General features: G+C 38.6%; 1 protein-coding gene across 2 annotated transcripts; it reads right to left on the reverse strand.

Moving 5' to 3' along the window:
- Window positions 8,483-13,911, reverse strand: LOC8085584. 2 transcript variants are annotated; one of them, XM_002453553.2, is made up of 8 exons: window positions 13,616-13,911; window positions 12,112-12,163; window positions 11,986-12,031; window positions 11,816-11,897; window positions 11,542-11,704; window positions 11,333-11,435; window positions 11,092-11,158; window positions 8,483-9,412 (listed from the first exon to the last, which is right to left on the reverse strand). In XM_002453553.2, the coding sequence occupies exons 1-8, from the start codon at window positions 13,817-13,819 to the stop codon at window positions 8,843-8,845; spliced, it is 1,287 nt and encodes a 428-aa protein (XP_002453598.2). In that variant the 5' UTR covers window positions 13,820-13,911; the 3' UTR covers window positions 8,483-8,842. The 2 variants fall into 2 exon arrangements, with proteins under 2 accessions (XP_002453598.2, XP_021315956.1); XM_021460281.1 differs by having other exon boundaries at window positions 8,483-9,415.

A 14,954-nucleotide genomic window follows, 5' to 3' on the forward strand; every position in this document is an offset into this window, starting at 1 on the left:
CCTGCTCGCTTTTTCAAGGGAAACCGTCAGTGCAGCAGGCAGCAGCAACCTTACAAAGGGGGGCTCTTAAATGCTTGTGCAGTTAGGGAGAGGTAGTAGACGACGGATGGTCCAGCCATGACCGTTGAATGCAATGAGATATGTTTAGGAACACTAGTCTTTGTGTTTAGAACATGCTCCGTACGTGTTTTCTTTTAGTTACTACCTTGTTCTCAAATCTCAAGTACTACTACTCTTTGGTCACAAATTGGTGACAAATCTTTTTTGTTTTTTAAAAACGTCCGTTGATGCTTGTTTCGGTAAGAGAGGATAAAAGCCAAAAAAAAAACTGTGTAAACGACACAGCTATAAGAGATCCCATAATGCATATTACAAAGCCACAAAAGTAGTGGTTAGAAACCTAAACGACAACATATATAAGACATAAAGGCGGAGAAAGTTATTTTCAAATACATAACACATAAAAAGGTATTTTCTAACCAAAGTTTAAAATGGTTGAGTTAAGCTAAATCCGATACACCACTTATATGTAACAGAGGAACTTCAAAGGAACCAAGAGGTGAAGGCAACCACGCAAATTCAAGGTACTCATGAAGTAAATCAGTCGTAGGTCTAAATCTTAATTGTTTTAGCTTCATATTTTGAAAAGCGGCTTGTAGATTATGGACCAAGGATCATGTAAAAGCTTTTGTGGTACTTTTCTTTTTCTCACACACATTTACATTCAGCCACAATGGTAGGTGAATACTTATGGGGGCGTTTGGTTCATTGGCTATTTTGCCTTCCCTTGCTACGCAGAACAGGCAATTTTTGCCAAGGCAAGTGAAGGCTTTTGGCTCTCCAACTAGAAGCTAAATCCTTGCTAGCACGGACATTGAGATAGACTTATCAACAATCCAAACACATGTCTCTATTCTCTCTCAACAATGCTAAAACAGACCTTAGTAAAAAGGGCACCAAACTGACCCAATGGGAGCCAATACCTAATACAAATTACATTTTAGTAGATTTGTGGTGGTTGGGTCTGAATAAGATAGATCCTAAATTCTGATATCAAGATCTCTTTCTTGTTTCATCTATGGATTATAAATGCATATGCTTGTAGTGTAGGCATGGTCTCTTGCCAAAAAAATAGAGGCTAAGGAGATTTGTCTCGTGTGGCTTTAGAGCTAGCTTATCTCTACCAACTCCATAGAAGGCGGAACCACACTAACGGTTTGCAACACATAGAGCTAGAGCTCTTTTTGCATAGACACGAAGCCACTCGGTGCAAAAGCATGTCCTATGATGTTTTACGACAACACCCCAAGATAGAACATGTCCTAAGATGTTGTATGACAATAAAAAAAAGTTGAAAGACTAAGGGTGCGTTTGTCGATCATTCCACTCTTGCTTCTAGCCAGAAAATGGTGAGAATCAATGCCAAACACAAAAAATGTGTAGTGATCCTAGAGTAAAATGTACCGTACATTTGTACTACGAAAGAGAAACATTGAAAATATGCTCTCAAGTGATTTTGATTCTTCCCTCTCACCTCATTTTTTGATTAATTATTTCTAAGTGAAATAACTTAATATGTTGTATTTAAGTTGTTTTTCGTCCAATAAATGTTTAGATTTTTTAAGTATATTTTAATTTATTTGATTTATTTATGAATCACAACCTAATCAGCCAGCCAAACGCTTTCACAAATTGACTCTAATCCATCTTCTAAAACATTTATGAGAGAATCTAGATTCCAAACATTTCCATGAGGATTCTAAGTTTAGTTCCGAAAAAATTTCGGATTTCGGCATTATAGCATTTTTGTTTTTATTTGACAAATATTATCTAATCATAGACTAACTAGGCTCAAAAGATTCATCTCGTGATTTACATGCAAACTGTGCAATTAGTTTTTATTTTCGTCTATATCTAATGCTTCATGCATGTGCTCTAAAATTTGATGTGATGGAGAATCTCCAAAAATTTTTGGTTTTCGGGGCGAGCTAAACAAGGCCTAAGTCCTACCGAATGCACAGTGATAAAATGGCCTGCAAGTTTAGGCCTTGTTTAGTTCGCAAAAATTTTCAAGATTTCCCGTCACATCGAATCTTTGGTCGCATACATGAAGCATTAAATATAGATAAAAATAAAACTAACTGCACAGTTTATCTGTAATTTGTGAGATGAATCTTTTGAGTCTAGTTACTCCGTGATTGGACAATGTTTGTCAAATAAAAACGAAATACTACAGTAGCCAAAAACAAAAATTTTTGCAAACTAAACAAGGCCTTAAAATGCCACTCCCAGTGGAAGGGGTACCGTGCGTGTGTGCCCGTAGCGAATTCCGTCAGGATGCCCTTCGGACTCGTTCGGACGAAATTAACCGTATTAAACTCTTTTGGTCCACGTGTGACGTGGATGGGGTCAACAAACAATCAAACATGGCAGGGCATATAATAATGTGGAAAAAAAGATTCCCTGCTTCATTATGCGCACCTGATTAGCCAGCCAAAAAATTAGATTAGAGCATCGGCCAATGATACTACGATAGGAGTAGGATGTAGAGTGGCCTGCGCCGTTGACCCGTGAAGAAAAGAAAAAGACGGTCCTCAAACCTCAACTAATGGTCTAGTACCAGCCACTCAGGCAGGCTGTTCAATTCATTCCAATATGCCGCCGCGCTTTTGCATCAAAGGCAGAACTAAACAAAACTATTTCAATTTTAATCAAGATTATAATAAATATATCAATTTCTATAATATTATTAAATTTATCATGAAGTATACTTTTATACTATCTCTGTCCTGTAAAGAATGCAATTCTAGGTACAATATTGAACTATTGATTTCCATATCTAAAGTTTGACAAAAAAATATAGATAAAAATATTAATATTTTTAACATAAAAATATATTAGATCTATAATTGGATCTAATGGTACTTATTTATATCATAACTATTTTATAGTTTTTACATATAATTGGTCAAATTTGACATACAAAAATATGACACTATGCTAAAATTGCATTCTTCTAGGACCGATGGAGTAATATACAAATTTAATATCATAAATATCAATACTTTTTCGTAATATTATACTTTTCATAAACTTGGTTAAATTGTAGATAATTTAACATAATTAGATCTATGTTCTTTTTTAGGATGAAGATAGTACCTGTTATTTTACTTGTGCATCCTTTTTAATTATGTTATTGATACTCCTCTGTGCAATCCATGAGAACGTAGAAACAAGTTTTTCTTTTTTAGATTTGCAGCGATAAATTCTCCCATACATAGTACATAACCCAAACATAGTGGAGAACAAACTCCTTCCTAGTGTCTCAATTAGTATGCGTACTACTACAAACCATGTAAAATAAGAGATGATTGATGTTTTTTTTAAAACAAAACATATTAATATCTTAACTTCTGCATCGACTAATATATATAGCTATATAATAACTGCTACCTTCCATCTCTAGTATAGAACAAAGATAATGAGCTCACACAAGACAAATTTTACATGGCCGTGTCGACGAGGTACCCATCAGAGCAACATAGTTACGCTTTAGCAGCGCTTTCACTCCATTGTATAGCTTTGTGTATACAAAGGATTGTTAGGTTGCACTCCAATCTATCCGCCTTCGTGTCTCTCAAGTCTTAAGTCTCAACCCGTGTAGATTGGGGTGGAATGATGTGTAACCAAATGTAGAAACCTTAAATGTTTTTTAGAACTACACAGTATACAACGCACGCACACTCACCCCCTATGAATACACGTAGGTAAACTCTACCTCTATTAGCACCTTTGAAGGACTGAACCGACAGATCACGAGATTCACGAAGTCACCATAGGCGCCTCCTATCGAGAGGACATCATCTACTACTGAAAGTATAGCGCCGTCAATTCTGGAATTAAATGTTGATGCAAAACTAAAAGGCGGTTAACTGAGATTTCTTTTTTGGCAAGGATTTACTGAGATTTTTTTGTTTGCGAGGTAGTAATATAAGGCCTTGTTTAGTCCATGAAATTTTTTTGTCTTTGGCTACTGTAATACTTTTGTTTATATTTAACAATTATTGTCTAGTTATAGACTAACTAGGCTCAAAAGATTCGTTTCGCAAATTACAGACAAACTGTACAATTAGTTTTTATTTTCATCTATATTTAACGTCTAAAGATTCGATATGACGAAAAATCTTGAAAACTTTTGAAAGCTAAACCAGGCCTAAAGGCGCCATAGGCTTCATGTTTTCTCCTACTTTGGTGCACGGATGGGATGAAGTGTCATCATCTTGGGCACACTGGTAGATTAGAAGCGTACCAGCTTTCGTGTGGGTGACAAACTTGGGACTTGTTTAGTTTAAATTTTTTTTGCATAATGGATATTATAGCATTTTCGTTTGTAGTTGACAAATATTATCCAATCAAAAATTAATTAGGCTCAAAAGATTCATCTTACAAATTACAATTAAACTATGCAATTAGTTATTTTTTTATTTATATTTAGTGCTCTATACATGTGCCACAAGATTTGATATGACAAAAAAACTAAAAAAAATTACAAATTTTTTTGAGAACTAAAAAAAAAGCCTTGGTAACGTGATGATGGTGCTACGAGCAGGGGAAACCGAGAATGGAGCCCCACGATTGGTGCACTATATTGCAATCCCAAGCAAGTGGTGTGTCCCGCTTGGATTTTGTGAAGAGCATGTCTTAACAATTTGGACTTAAATTGTTTGAGATTCTCAGCTGTGGAAGAAGAACGCAGAACTCTAAAATATCACACCAGCAGGAACTCAAAGTTAGGCCTTGTCTAGATCCAAAAACTTTTTGGATTTTGATACTGTAATATTTTCGTTTTTATTTGACAAACATTATCTAATCATAGAACAACTAGACTTAAAAGATTCGTCTCGTGATTTACAAGTAAGCTGTACAATTAGTTATCTTTTTTATCTACATTTAATATTCCATACATGTGCTGCAAGATTCGATGTGATAGGAAATCTTGTAAAGTTTTGGATTTTTGGGTGTATCTAAACAAGGCCTTATTCTGTACTCAGTCTAGGCGTTCGGGTTACCCGAAAAGTTCGGGTCGGGTTATTCGGGTTTTTGGAGAGCTCGGGTAATGAGATTCGTTACCCGATAAGCTCTCTGAAAAAAAAAATTACCCGATAGTTCGGGTACCCGCAAGTTTGGATTCGGGTTCTACAAGACTACAAGCAGTCTTATATATCTGCAATATATGAAGAGAAATTAAAAACATCGATAGTTTGTAGGATAAAATAAAGGATTTAATTAACATTTAATTTAAAATAGTATCAAAGCTGTACAATTAAATACCTTTAATGTTCATATTAGCTCTATCTCTAAGAATTTCTGTTGCTTCATCTTTCTTTTTAATAATAAACTTGTTTGTTAGTGCTAGAAATGGCTAGCTCCAAGAGATTCTTTAGAGCCATGCCAAAAAGGCAGTAAGTGGTCGTGGGAGCGGAACGATCTCCACCTGATGCTCGCATCACGTTTTCTCAAAAAATAGTTTTTTTTTTCTAATCAGTTCAGAGTTCCATACTGTGTTGACGTAATGACGTGTACCTCACGCGTGCGTGCACGCACCGGCGTTGTCCGCTTCGCAAGTCGCAACTGCAAACCCTTGCCCTGCCCACACGGCGGCTCATGGGCCGCATTCCAAGCCACAAGCCGCATTCTTTCTATCATTTCTCAGGCTTTGTTTAGTTCCAAATCTTTTTACAAAATAAATATTATACCACTTTTATTTATATTTGACAAATATTATTCAATTATAAATTAACTAGGATAAATAAATTCATCTCGCAAATTACAGACAAACTATGCAATTAGTTATTATTTTTATTTATATTAATGCTCTATGCATGCGCTACAAGATATTTGATGTAGCGAGAAATCTAAAATTTTTTACAAATTCTTTTAAGAACTAAACAAGGCCTTACCCAGAAACGCTTTAAAAGGTATGGTTTGGCCCTCGGCTCACGTTAGATCATTCTTTCTATCATTTCTCAGGCTTTGTTTAGTTCCAAATTTTTTTACAAAATAAACATTGTACCACTTTTATTTATATTTAACAAATATTATTTAATTATAAATTAACTAGGGTCAAGAGATTTATCCTACAAATTATAGACAAATTGTACAATTAATTATTATTTTTATTTATATTAATGCTCTATGCATGCGCCACAAGATTTGATGTAACGGAAAATCTAAAATTTTTTGCAAATTTTTTTAAAGAACTAAACAAGTCCTTACCCAGAAACGCTTTCGTAACAGGTATGGTTTGGCCCTCGGCTCACGTTAGATCAAGGGGGCACATCTTCGCACAAGTTTGTGTGGAAAATCAGACCAAACCGTACAAGATTCGCACCAAACTCGGAACAACCATGATTCAGTACGGTTAGCTTTGCATACCGGTGTCGGTATCCGAGGTTTCTTTGCTGCAAGAAACCTAGCGGAGGCAGCGGATGATGCTTCCTCTCCAAGAGGGAACCTCCCTCCCACTTTTGTCAACCTCACGAGGCCTTGTTTACTTCCTTAAAAATTTTATAAAAAAAATTTAAATTTCTCGTCATAATAAATCTTACGACACATACATAGAACATTAAATATAGATTAAAAAATAACTAATTGCACACTTTATCTGTAATTTGTGAGACGAATTTTTTAAGCCTAATTAATCTATAATTAAAAAATATTTATTAAATACAAACAAAAGTGCTACAATATCCATTATGCAAAAATTTTTACAACTAAGGCATTGTTTAGTTTCCAAAAAAATTTGGTTTAGGCCTTGTTTAGATGCATCCAAAATTCCAAAACTTTACAAGATTTCCCATCACATCGAATCTTGCGGCACATACATGGAATATTAAATATAGATAAAAAAGATAACTAATTGCACAGTTTGTCTGTAAATCACGAGACGAATCTTTTAAGTCTAGTTACTCCATGATTGGACAATGTTTGTCAAATAAAAACGAAAGCGTTACACTGTCAAAATCTAAAAAGTTTTTGGATCTAAACAAGACCACTATAACACTTTCGTTTGTTTGTGGTAAATACTCTCTCCGTCCCTTTTTAATTGTCGCTTGCGCTTCCCAAAAAACAACTGCCGGTAATTATATATTAAAAAATATTAATATTTATAATACATAATTAGTATCATTAGAAAGATCTTTGAATATAGTTTTTTAACAAATTTATTTGGAGATACAAATGTTGCACGTATTTTCTACAAATCGAGTCAAATTTGTGACACATACACCAACGGCGACAATTAAAAAGAGACAGAGAGAGTATTTTCCAAATATAGACTAAGGCCCTATTTAAATTGGAGATGAAAATTCTTTTGGTGTCACATCGGATATGTCGGAAGGATATCGGGAGGGGTTTTTAAAAACTAATAAAAAAACAAATTACATAGCTCGTCAGGAAACTGCAAGACAAATCTATTAAGCATAATTAATCTGTCATTAGCACATGTGGGTTACTGTAGCACTTAAGGCTAATCATGGAGTAACTAGGCTTAAAAGATTCGTCTCGCGATTTTCAACCAAACTGTGTAATTAGTTTATTTTTTTATATATATTTAATGTTCTATGCATGTGTCCAAAGATTTGATAGGATGGATGAAAAAATTTTGTGTGGGAAACTAATACCTTGTTTAGTTCGCAAAAATTTTCAAGATTCCCCGTCACATCAAATCTTTGATCGCATGTATGGAGCATTAAATAAAGATAAAAATAAAAACTAATTACACAGTTTAACTGAAATTTGTAAGATGAATCTTTTGAGCCTAGTTACTCCGTGATTGGACAATGTTTGTCAAATAAAAACGAAAGTGCTACAGTAGCCAAAAACCCAAAATTTTACGAACTAAACAAGGCCTAAACAGCGCCTAACAAGGCCTTGGAATCCGGAATCGTGTGTAACAATCTCTGTCCTCACTCTGTCCGTCGGTAATCGGTTCCAAATTCCCTCATGCAAGGCGTACCTACATGAGTTTTTTTATATAAAAAAAGTGTACTTGTGGTACGGCTGGATAATATTGTTGCTGCTGCTGTCTGCCAGACACGTGACAAGTCATACTAGCACAACCGAAAGTAGTTCTAGAAGAGATCAGAACCCATATACAAACATCTTTACACACCCCCACCTGCTGTAGGCTGCTCATACAAGGCCCTGTTTAATTCACCCAAAAACCAAAAAAAAATTTAAAATTTTCCGTTACATCGAATCTTACGACACATGCATAAAACATTAAATATAGACAAAAATAAAAACTAATTACACAGTTTGCCTATAAATCAGGCGATAAATCTTTTGGCCCTAGTTAGTTTATAATTGGACAATATTTGTCACAAACAAACGAAAGTGCTGCAGTAGCAAAATCCAAAAAAAATTCACATCTAAACAAGCCACAAGAATAGAAGATCCAAAAACATGTCAACGGAGAGAGTAGTTAGAATGCTCGTTCCAGGTTCAGGAGTACCTGCAACTTGCAAGATCTTAGAATGCTTTGCAATGCGAAAACACACTGCGCATCCCACCAGCAAAAGAACTTTGACCCATTTTCTTTCCTATTTCCACATATTCCATTTTACATACATATAAGCAATGACAATGGAGGACTATAGCAAGATCTATATCAAGCCATGAAGCAACACATGCAAAAAGAAAGAAAAGAACAAAAGAAGAGCAAAATGCCAAACAAGGTGGCAAAAAAAGAGCAGAGATGCAGGGAGGGAGGGCAAGTCGAACGGCAGCGCAACAGAAAGGGGCGGGCAGGGCACCGAGGTGTCAAAATTAGTGTTACAACTTACAACCATGCCAGCCCTTGCGCTTGCGTCCTACCATGATGAGCTTCTGCTAGTGACACGGCCATGGAGAACATCATCTGCTCCTCGATGCTCTCCGGGCGGAAGTGGCTTGGAGCCATGGTGAAATTCTCAGCGAAGGGCAGCGGTTGCATGGTCCCTGTATCCGCCATGATGTCCGATCCGGCATAGCTTGTTCCTGCCTCCGCACCCTCCGACCAGTGGTCGGTTGAGCACTCTCCCTCCTCTCTTACCACTTCTCTGCTGCAACTTGGTGCTATCCCGCTCCAGGTGTCTAGTGAACTGTTCTCGACACCGCACAGGCTTCCGCTGGACATGTTGCATGGCCGCCGGATCATGTCAAACACTGGGTATGTGCTACTGCCAGCCATGTAAGAGAAATCCATGCTTGCTGGCTGGTGCTCAGCCAAAGCCGCAACTGCACAAGAGTATCCACCTGGATGAGGCATTTCTAGAGGCGCAGCTGGAAGAAACGCCTGCCTTTCACGTGATGGTGGCTCGATTACAGGAAAGTAGCTGCCACAAACAGGATTTACTAGATGTCCTTGTTCCTGCTAAGGTAAAGAAACAAATAAGAAACAGATATAGAGTTTGATTTAACTTAGCAAAACATTAATTCAAAGCCAAGATTATTGTTTGGATTTGATCCAAGTAAAAATCAATCTCAAAAAATGTCCCCAAAGGATCTCGTCAATCTTACCATTAACTGTTTTATGAGAACATTTTCTCTATGCAAAGAAATTTTAAGTATTATAATGACAAACAGCCTAGGAGTATCTTAGACGTTTCTCATTTATTATAGCCCTGATAAGATCAGCGAAGTCCTAGAGATCATGTCAATTGATACTATGTATGGTTACACATTGGTCTTTCGTTAAGTAGCATCAGTGCCATTACCCTTGATGAGTCTTGACCCCAGCCCTCAGGTGTTCTACGTTAGCTGGATGTCAATGGTTGGTTGTAGCTTGCAATTTGCTTGCACTGAGAAACAACAAGCACACAACTGGGAATACCAAGCAATTTTTAGAGGGAACTATCGGCTTTATTATAAAAATAGGACACAACTGTGCAGAAAACTCATTAAACAAACAGAGCATTCCACTATAGTTTCAGTTTAGCTACTCGATTCAAATGAAATGAAAGAAAACATAGTTGTCAATTCATGCCCCAAAAGTGTCTGCACATATCCGGCACTTCTGTCAGAAGCAAACTCCCACAAAGAACACCCATCAGATTTAGTAACATATACTCCGTCCATAGTTTTTGCTATGTATCTAGACATATATCTAGATACGTAGAAAAGCTACGTACCTAGAAAAGCCAGAACAACTTAAATTTGGAATGGAGTATCAATAATTGATGCATAGAACAGATTTGCCCTGTTATGGTACTACTCAAAACTAATTACCTCAGAAAGATTTGTATTAGCCAGCATTATGGATATGGATATGGATATGGGAATTTTTTGTACTCTCTTTTTGCCAGTAGTGGTTGTAGCAAGAAAATTTTGTTTATCCCACAGACCTAATTACATTCATTCCACAAAACCATATTGCTGATGACTCCATTCTCTAAACTAGCACCCAAAAACAAATCAAGTTCGAAATCTACTTAATTGGATAACAATCTGGAGTTGCAAAGTTAGCTCATGCAATCACCATAACAAATTTGATCAGTTCAACTTGACATTCAGAACACAGACAGCTAAGATTTCGTAGAAAATGAAAACATGAACAGCCAAACTCTGGATCACAGAAAACGACTAGAAGTTAATATGAACTATTTGTTAAATGGATATACTGATGCTGACAAGAACTATTTACCCAAAAAAAAGAGAAGGATGATGAAAAACTCATAGACCCTACCCAGTAACATGACTATGCTTATCTGCAAATTACTTACACATATTAGCATTACAACAAACAGATGTGAGATTTGCAGGACAGTTCAAAAGTTTATCAACATGCAACATGTTATCACACAATCCTATTTTTTTTAAGAGAGAGCATATAACTATTTAACATACAAATGCTGTAACTTTCTAAGAGAGCATATAGCTTTCACCATGCTTCTTTAACTACAGATGGTGCACATTGATACTGGCAAACTTTTATTTTAGGCAATTGTTGGTCTATGTGCAGCTCTTGGAAAATCAATATAAATCAGCATTCATAGTCTTATTCAAGTCATGCACTGCGCACATCTTGTGAAATAGTTCCTGTCCACTAACCTGAATGGAACGCCAAATTGCTTCCATAACCATCATATCCTCCAGATTCACGTCAACATTATCATCACTGTAAGCAAAACAGGTGGCACAATTGTTAGATGCCGATTTCATCTCAACAGTTAAACATAATTTCTTGTCAAACTAAAGTTTCAGGAATATTTAAATCTTGCAAATTCTAAGTTACAACAAACAAAAATCGAATGGTTTCATGTGAAACATCAAAGAGAGAGCATGAACATACCGGTTGTGCCTAGAATGGAAAGGCCGCATGTTAGCCTGGCTAGAGCATGAAGGTTCAGATGAACAGCATTCATTTCCTTGCTCAGTACATTGATATGATGGCACTACAGAGGTAATGACATTATGGCTATGTAAGTGATAAGACTACAATGCAGATTGCAGAAAGATAGCATTATTAAGTGAGCATATTAGTTAAATTCCACTGCTAACCTGAAAAGGATGTGCTGCAAATATCTCGATACTCAACTTCCGTTGTTGGGGTTACTGTTCTGCTAGAAGAACACCTGCTCTGTTTTCTTTTCATTTTAGCTTCTTCATCTTGGAGTTCTTTTTGGCGCATCCTCAACTGTGCTTCTATGACTTTCTGTTCTTCCTGCAATATGTTATACATAAGTTACAGCAACTGCAGATTGTAGTCTAAAGACTGTACAGAAGTTGGCAATGCATATATGGAAGATGCAGGCATTTAAAAGATAAGACTTACAAACTGTTCTATGCTCCTTTCCTCCTTTGTTTTCACACCACGATACTCCACAGCATAATTAGGCGTTTTGCAGAATGGGCACCTTCAGTGGTCAAGTTCTTTTTCATAAGAAGACTTGTAGATCACCAAATAGTATGAAACTAAAATGAGATGAAATAAAGGATACTCACTGTGTAGGCCGGGCAGTATGGGTCGGTTTCATTTGAAGAAAACACTCTGTAAAATGTCAAATAGGATATGCAAAGGTTATTTGCAGGTGTGGGATTGGTAAATCAACAGTAGGATGGATGCATTACCTGTACATATCCCCTTTGAGCAACACTTCGAACGGTTGAGGCTTGGATAGTACTGCAACAAATGAATGAAAACAATCTTATTAGTTATTAGGAAATGACTCGAGGAGAAATAACACAGTGGTTGCACAAAGCAGCTTATTTTTCTATCCGATCAGTTAAACAGCTATAAATAACCTGAATGCCAAAAATACTTCTAAGAAATAGACCATCTTATTCTTCACTACCATTGACCAAATTCCTCAAGTACTTTTGAAGCTAGGAATTAAAATGCAACAGAATTGCAGTACATGTGCTACTATAGTAACACAAAAAACAACTGACTAAGCCATGTAGATGCAAACAAAATCAATGTCATTTCCAGTTTTTTATGAGCTACTGAAAACATCTAAGAACAAAATTTCATACAACAGAATCGGGCACAACCAAACCACTGAGTGCACTACAATAACAATGAGATTAAAATCCCAGCTAACAAGAGCATAACCACATTCACATTGAGGATGATGCAATTAGACAACCATAAGGCAAAAGGACCAAATACGTTGGTATAGAGCTAATTATTAGGTATGGAACTAGAGCAGTTTCTAGCCAGGCCTGTATGATACACCCATCCCAGGAGCATCTTGAAGTACCACTGCCCATTTCAAGCGACGTGCAAGCCTGCTACAACATTAACATCGCATAGGAGTATAGAACAGTAGAACATTCTTAGGCCATGTTGCTCCAGGAATTAAAATCAGTGAGGCATTGGCACTCAAAACCTCATATAACACAGCGGTTAGCCATCGAAAAGAAATTCAGAAAAATCTCCAAACAACAAGATCAACGCATCAAATTTGGTGTAATAACAATCTTAAGACAACATGGTAGCACATTTTGCACAACGTACATATACAGTATGATGTCCTAGCAGAGCATGAGCAGCAGATACCACCGCAGACATATATACAGATCAAAGAATGATGACACCGTTACTGCACTTTGCACTAGTTGTTGGCAACTCTGGGGGTATCAGGCAAAAACAGTCAAGGCATTGAAAACATGGAAATGTACTAAACCTCTGCTGGCCCTATGACCTTTGTGGAAACACATCCCCTAGAATATCCCTAACAACAATGCACGTACAGGAGCAGCGCAGAAGATAACAACGCATGCGCACAGAACAAAAATACGAACGCCACTGTAACTGCACTTTGCAGAACTAGTCGACAAATTGTGCTATTAGGCTAGAAGAAACGTGGCTTTAAGCGTACTGAAACCCCCTGGCCCTAGGAGGTTCCACAACAGCATCTGGAACCACGTGCACGCTCATCGACCTCCCCACCCGGTAACAGAATCGTGGCAACGGAAATCCAACAGAATCAACCGCCAATCGACCCGGTAAGTAATCCCCCGCCGAAGCTCTCAGCCGCCGCCGACGACGAAATTCAAAGCGGGAGATGGAGAAGGAGAGAGAGAAGGAGGGTGGGGGGGAGTGAATGGAGATCTCCGCGCGCGTGCTTACCAGGAAGCAGATGGGGCACTCCTCGAGGTCCCCTCCGGCGGCGGCGGCGTCGTCGGCGCCCGGGTAGCAGGGCGCGAGCTTGGCCTCGAGGATCAGCTTGCGCAGCTTCTTCTGGTCGATGTCCTTGTGCTCGTAGAGCCCCTGCGGGCGCGTGAACCGCTCCTCCACCCCGGACTTGCGCCGCCCGCCTATCCGGTTCCCCATCGCTCCCCAGATCCGCCTCCGCCTCCGCCGCTGCAGCCGCCGCCGGAGACGAAACCCTTGCTCGGTCGCTGCCCCCCACCACCCCACTGCGCGCGTGCCCCCCCCCCCCCCCCCCGAGTCACCGTAGATACATACGCTACGCTGTGTGTGTGTGTGTGTATACGCAACGGGAGGTGGTGGGAGGGCGTATGCGCTGTCGCAGCGGGCGAGGCGAGCGCGAGGTGGGAGTGATTTTTAAAAAAGGTTTTTCCTCGGTGCTGGTGGGGGAGGGAAGGAAGCGAGCAGAGCAGAGCAGAGCAGAGCAGAGCGAGGCGGGCGGGCGGGCAAAAGAGAAGCGGGCGGGCCGCACGCTGCCGCTGCAGCTGCACGCGACGGACGCAGCAGGGGCAGGGGGGCAGCAGCTTCTGCACTGCCTGCGACTGCGAGAGAAGAGAGACTGCGGCGCGGCTTCCCCTTCCCTTCCCTCTCTCTCCGCCCTGTAAACCTGCTGCTGCTACGGTTACTATAATGATGAAACGGGGACAGGCAGGGCGGGCGGCGGACCGGACCCTCCCCACCGGCAGCAGGGCCGCGGTTTGAAACGGACAACTGTGGAGCCTCTCCGGTCTCCAGTCTCCACTGATGAGGAAGGAGGAGGCAGCCACCTAGGCCTTGTTTAGTTCCCAGATAATTTTACAAAATTTTTCAGATTTCCTGTCACATCGAATCTTTAGACACATGCATGAAGTATTAAATATAGACAAAAAATAAAAACTAATTGCACAGTTTGGTCGAAATTGACGAGACGAATCTTTTGAGCCTAGTTAGTCCATAATTAGACAATATTTGTCAAATACAAACGAAAGAGCTACAGTGTCGATTTTGCAAAATATTTTGGAACTACACAAGGCCCTATAGCCGTTTGATATTTGTGACCGTAGATATTTGCCAAAAGTTTTTTATTTTAGCTTAACTTTTTATAAAATGGATCTAAACACCATTATTAAAAAAAAAATATAAGAACATGATCTTGTAAAAATTTTAGCATTTGGGACTCTTGAGGTCCAAAACTGTACAAAACTATCTTGGGCCACGAGCTACCTCTCTTCTCCTTTTAATATGGTGCTACAAAATGCTAAAACTTTTGGTGCATCTA

This window comes from Sorghum bicolor, chromosome 4, assembly GCF_000003195.3.
Source record: "Sorghum bicolor cultivar BTx623 chromosome 4, Sorghum_bicolor_NCBIv3, whole genome shotgun sequence".
NCBI lineage: Eukaryota > Viridiplantae > Streptophyta > Magnoliopsida > Poales > Poaceae > Sorghum > Sorghum bicolor.